This window comes from Arachis ipaensis, chromosome B04 (assembly GCF_000816755.2).
Source record: "Arachis ipaensis cultivar K30076 chromosome B04, Araip1.1, whole genome shotgun sequence".
NCBI classification, from domain to species: domain Eukaryota; kingdom Viridiplantae; phylum Streptophyta; class Magnoliopsida; order Fabales; family Fabaceae; genus Arachis; species Arachis ipaensis.
In genome coordinates, this window is record NC_029788.2 from 131,200,222 (window position 1) to 131,204,927 (window position 4,706).

At 36.3% G+C, this 4,706-nt stretch overlaps 1 protein-coding gene across 1 annotated transcript; it reads right to left on the reverse strand.

Moving 5' to 3' along the window:
• On the reverse strand, nucleotides 2,251–4,028 carry LOC107638181 (F-box protein CPR30-like). The gene is made up of 2 exons (XM_016341349.2): nucleotides 2,855–4,028; nucleotides 2,251–2,616 (listed from the first exon to the last, which is right to left on the reverse strand). The coding sequence occupies exon 1, from the start codon at nucleotides 4,006–4,008 to the stop codon at nucleotides 3,337–3,339; it is 672 nt and encodes a 223-aa protein (XP_016196835.2). The 5' UTR covers nucleotides 4,009–4,028; the 3' UTR covers nucleotides 2,251–2,616; nucleotides 2,855–3,336.

Sequence of the window (4,706 nt, forward strand, 5' to 3'; positions counted from 1 at the left end):
TTAAACACTTATTTTTATTAAAAAAATATTAATAAAATTCCTATTTTCTACTCTTTTAAATATGTTTTCTTTTAAAATAATATTAAACATACTTTTCTTAAATAATAAAATTAAAATAATACAACATATATGATAATTATTAGTTGAAATTAAATATAAGAAGAATTTTAATTATTTATTTATTTATTTTTGTGGATCCGTGCGTATGCTGAACGGATATACGAATACTTGCATAAAATCCGCAATCTGATCCTATAAGTGTGCGGATCTGATCCGATAGCCTTGCGGATCAAATCCATAGCCTCAATTTTCGGATCAAATCCATAGCCTCAATTTTCGGATTGGATTCAGATAAATACGGCAGATATGTAGATTAGATCTGATCCATGAACATCCCTACTCAATAGCCGGCAGTTGTTGCCAATGATGATTAATTTCCCCACAAACAATAAAATTTTCACAAATTATTACAAAATTCAGAATCATATTTTAACTATTTTAAGCAAAACTCATTCTTGTTCATTATGGTAAATGGAAATGGACTAAGTTAAATTAGATATAGAATTGTTCCATACATATATAGCTAGGATTTTGGCTTCATAAACTCCCAGACGCCCAAACATTAACCATGCTCTTTCATGCATTGAACCTTTCAATGAAGTTGGAGTTGTTTGGTGGTTAGCTCACTAGTCAGTTTAAGTAAATGGCGAAAATTCGAATTTCGCCTTATACATGTAACAACCTGTAAGCTAGCGACAAATTTTTAAATAGAGTTCACTAGTTCTCAATTTTGCTTTGTATGGGTAGCAATTAATTGGCTAGCAAAAAATTTTATCAGTCACATTGATTACTTGTATGACATTAAGATAAATCTTACGAGTCTTATTTCATTGTGATGTACCTAATAATATTACAAAGAATACACATCAACAAAAAATTATTTAAAGTGTTGCCAAAGCCAACATCTTAACTGAAAGTATACAATTAATAAGAAAAAGTATATTTATGTATAGCACTCAGCACAATAACGAAGCATACCTCACCACAATACTAGATTGTAGGAAGCAAGACAGCTATTAATGATTCCCTTACCATTTGATACATCAAGTTTCACCATGAATAGTTAAAACTCAAATCTGAATGCAACTTGATGCACAATGCATCTTGCTCAGTACTTTTACATTGATCACGAAGTAATAAAACCAATCAGGAATAATGTAGTGCAAAGAATAGCAGAGTAGGACCTATCCTTTTAAAACGTGTTTAAGTAGTTTCACTAACACCTCTACTATATATTTCTTAATTAAGCAGTAAGTTTAATATAAGAATTAGGGGTGCACAGACCCGGCCCGACCCAGTTCCGAACACTTTAAGGACTAATTTGGTATAATTTCATCGGGTTTAGAGTCGGGTACGGGTCTCAAAAATAGACCCAGTCATTATTTCGGGTTGGGTCCGGGCCATAGCTCGGGTCACCCGAAGTCGGCCCGATGGCCCGGTCATCATACACAATTAATATTGTGTTATTAGTGATGGATCATGATTATTCTTATGTGGAATTTAAATATTGTAAACCTTAATATTTTGTGTTATTAGTCATTATAAGACTATAAATTAATGTTTTATGTTTAGAATGCATAAGACTTTAGACTAATACATAAGATTGTGTTATTTGTATTGATTTAAATATTTGGTATTATTAGACAATATTAGTATTGATTGTGGTTATGCTTTAGTATTGATTGTGGTTATGCTTTAATTTTGAAGAAGGATTGGTTCTTGTTATATTTTTCTAAGTGAATTTTACCATGTTAACTAATGGTTGGAGTCTTGGAAATTTGGATATTTTTACATGCTAGCTTACAAGAAGGTATCAACGTAATGTAATGTTAACGGTCCGGTTTTCACCCGGTATAATTGTGGCCCGAAAGTGTATTGGTTTCATTGGATCTAGGTTCGAGTCTAATAAATAGACCCGGTGTATATTTCGGGCCGGGTCTGGGTCACATCAAACTCGGCTTCACCCGACCCATGTGCACCCCTAATAAGAATTTTCATAACAATAAGAATTAATAATCTATGGTTTTAAACCAATCAAATTTAATGTTAGATGACTTAAATTTTTCATTAGTGGTTTTCATGGTATTAAGTTTTCCTGAGAATATGATTGGATACTTGCAAGAAACATCATATGGATTAAGGAATGTCATTGCTCCATAAAACAGAGATAAACAGAAATTTTAAAAGAGATTCATTTGACAAATTCACTAGACTCCACACCTAGCATCTCAAGTTTGCAGGAGAAACGTATTATCCCCAAAAGAATCTACAATTAAAACTTCTAGGATTGGATTCATAAGGTTTTGACATGATAAAAGAAAAGTACATTATGCAATCTGCAAAATAAAGCATCTAAAGTTTTGCTTAACCAACTAAGAAATAAAATATCTAAAGTTTTGCATAACCAACTAAACTTCATTTGCACCTTTCGAATGTTCTTCTTCCCCATGTGTCAAGCTGTTCACTTGTATGTTGGCTCCTAATTCTCTTTCTTTGTTTGATGCTAACCTTTAGCAACAGCAGGTTGTTCAAAATATTCATGGTGAACTTGATGGCCTGCAAAAAAAAAGGGTCACGTAAAAGACAAAGTTTTAGACATGAAAATAATCTAAACTTCAAAAGTGCACCACAAGCCCGGACTACAAGAAGCAAGACAGTGATCAATGATTCCCAAGCATTGATAAATTCAAATTTCAGCATCCAGAAACAAAAGTCACATTTGATTGGAACTTGATGCAAAATGCAATGAAAACAAACAGGAATAGCTTCGTGCAAAGCATAGGAGAATGATTACATGCCAATTTCCTTCTTCATCTTCTTCTTATTATCCTTATCTTTAATGTCACTAGGGAGTGGCAAGAGACTCTCTACATACACAGTATAGGGACGGCGATTGTGGGGAAATTGACAACACAAATCTTTAAAATGCTTGAGCAGGTCTCCTCTGACATTATATATGAAGTACTCTGTTTTACCACAGGAAGTATAACCTCTTCCAATAATATCCCTATTACTAGATAAGCACAGAGGCCGGAAGTACTTGCAAGGAATCTGATAGAGAGTCCAAGATGAGTGTACTTTATATTCTTTCATCACCCATATGTCAGTGTTACGGCAATCATCATTGGGAGAAGACAAGGCTAGGCAGCCTCCGAGTAGGGCAACACTTGGTGAGGACCACGACAGTTGTTCCGGCGCAGATATGGTTGAAAAAGTCATTTCCATGAGATCAAAGATAACAATAGCATCCCTGTAATCTTCAAGATCGAAAGGCACCTAATGAACAGCGCCATTAAAGAACAACCCACCAGAATGCCAGTAACGAAAACCCAAAAGTTTGGGGACAGCAGCATCAAGATTAATCCATGAATTGGTTCTCAAGGAAAAGCAATCCAAATGATATTGTCCTTTGCAATCGCACCAAGCGACAAGAAGTAAGTAATCATCCTGTGATGCATCATAACCAAATCCATGCAGATACACATCGTAGCGAATCCTAGGGCCAGGGGGCTTACTACGATGAACGATATGAGAGTAGGAAATTCTTTGGCTGGATCCAGTGAGTGGGTTCCATACCACAAGAAAATGTGGGTCTCGATGGAAGAGAATAAAGCCTCTGCAGGATCCCACGACCACAAAAACAGAAGGTGCTTTCTTTTGGAAGGGGGGACACACCTCTTTTTGTGATGCATCATTGTCGTCTAAATAAACCAAGTCAGCCATAGTGTCTTTTTCCATGAAGATGCATGCGTTGGTGGCAGCGGGAGAGTGGTGAAAATGCAATGCCGCAAAGTCAGGATCAGAGATTAGAGAGCACCAGAGCTTAGAAACGCACTTGAGGCGAGCGAGATGTCTGATCGGCACCCGCAGAAGGATTATGTGAATCAGGTCAAGAGGGAGGATGTCGTGAATGCTCTTGCTCTTGTCATTCTGATTCTTCTTCCCCATGCTCGATTGCTCTTTCGCTTTGTTCATATTTAATATTAATATCTTTTAATAATGAATTATTTTTAAATTTATAAATTTAAATAATATTATCGAAAAAAATTAATTATATTAATTTTAAGTATTTTAATTAATTAATTAAGTGGGACCACAATAGGGACTAAAGTTAGTTCCTCCTAATGGAGAAGAGAGAGATTCCTATTTATCCTATTTATTGTTTATGACGCAAAAGCTGATGTGGAGTTACTTTTTATGACAGGTGGGCCATAAACAGGAATTGGGATGAGTTCCCTACTGGAGATGGTCTTATTCTTTAAAAATTAGAGTTTAGCACATCTACAGTATATTCATTTTACAAAACTCCCAATCATACATAGTTGTTCAAGCAGAATTACCTTAGACGAAGAAGGATCGCGACGCTGGAGCTTGGAGGAGACCCAGGTCGAAAGAGGTGTGCGGGGAAGCTGCGGGTCGCCTATGGAGCTGCGCGTCGCGGATGGAGCAGTTCTTCGCAGGGGGAGGGAGAGCTCGTCGCGGGGGAGGTGCGCGGTGCGGGAGAAGACGAACGTGGCAAGGAGGGGAGGCGCTGCAGCCTGGTTTTTCAGTTTTCACACAGGAAATGTTTTCTTTAGTTACCACTGAGGAGAGGTGGTTTGTTGAAAATTTGTTTTTAAAAAAATATTTAAGGTTTTGTTCATCAT

Coding starts and splice junctions, on each gene's coding strand:
- LOC107638181 (XM_016341349.2), bottom strand. CDS start 4,008: ATGGGGAAGAAGAATCAGAATGACAAGAGCAAGAGCATTCACGACATC.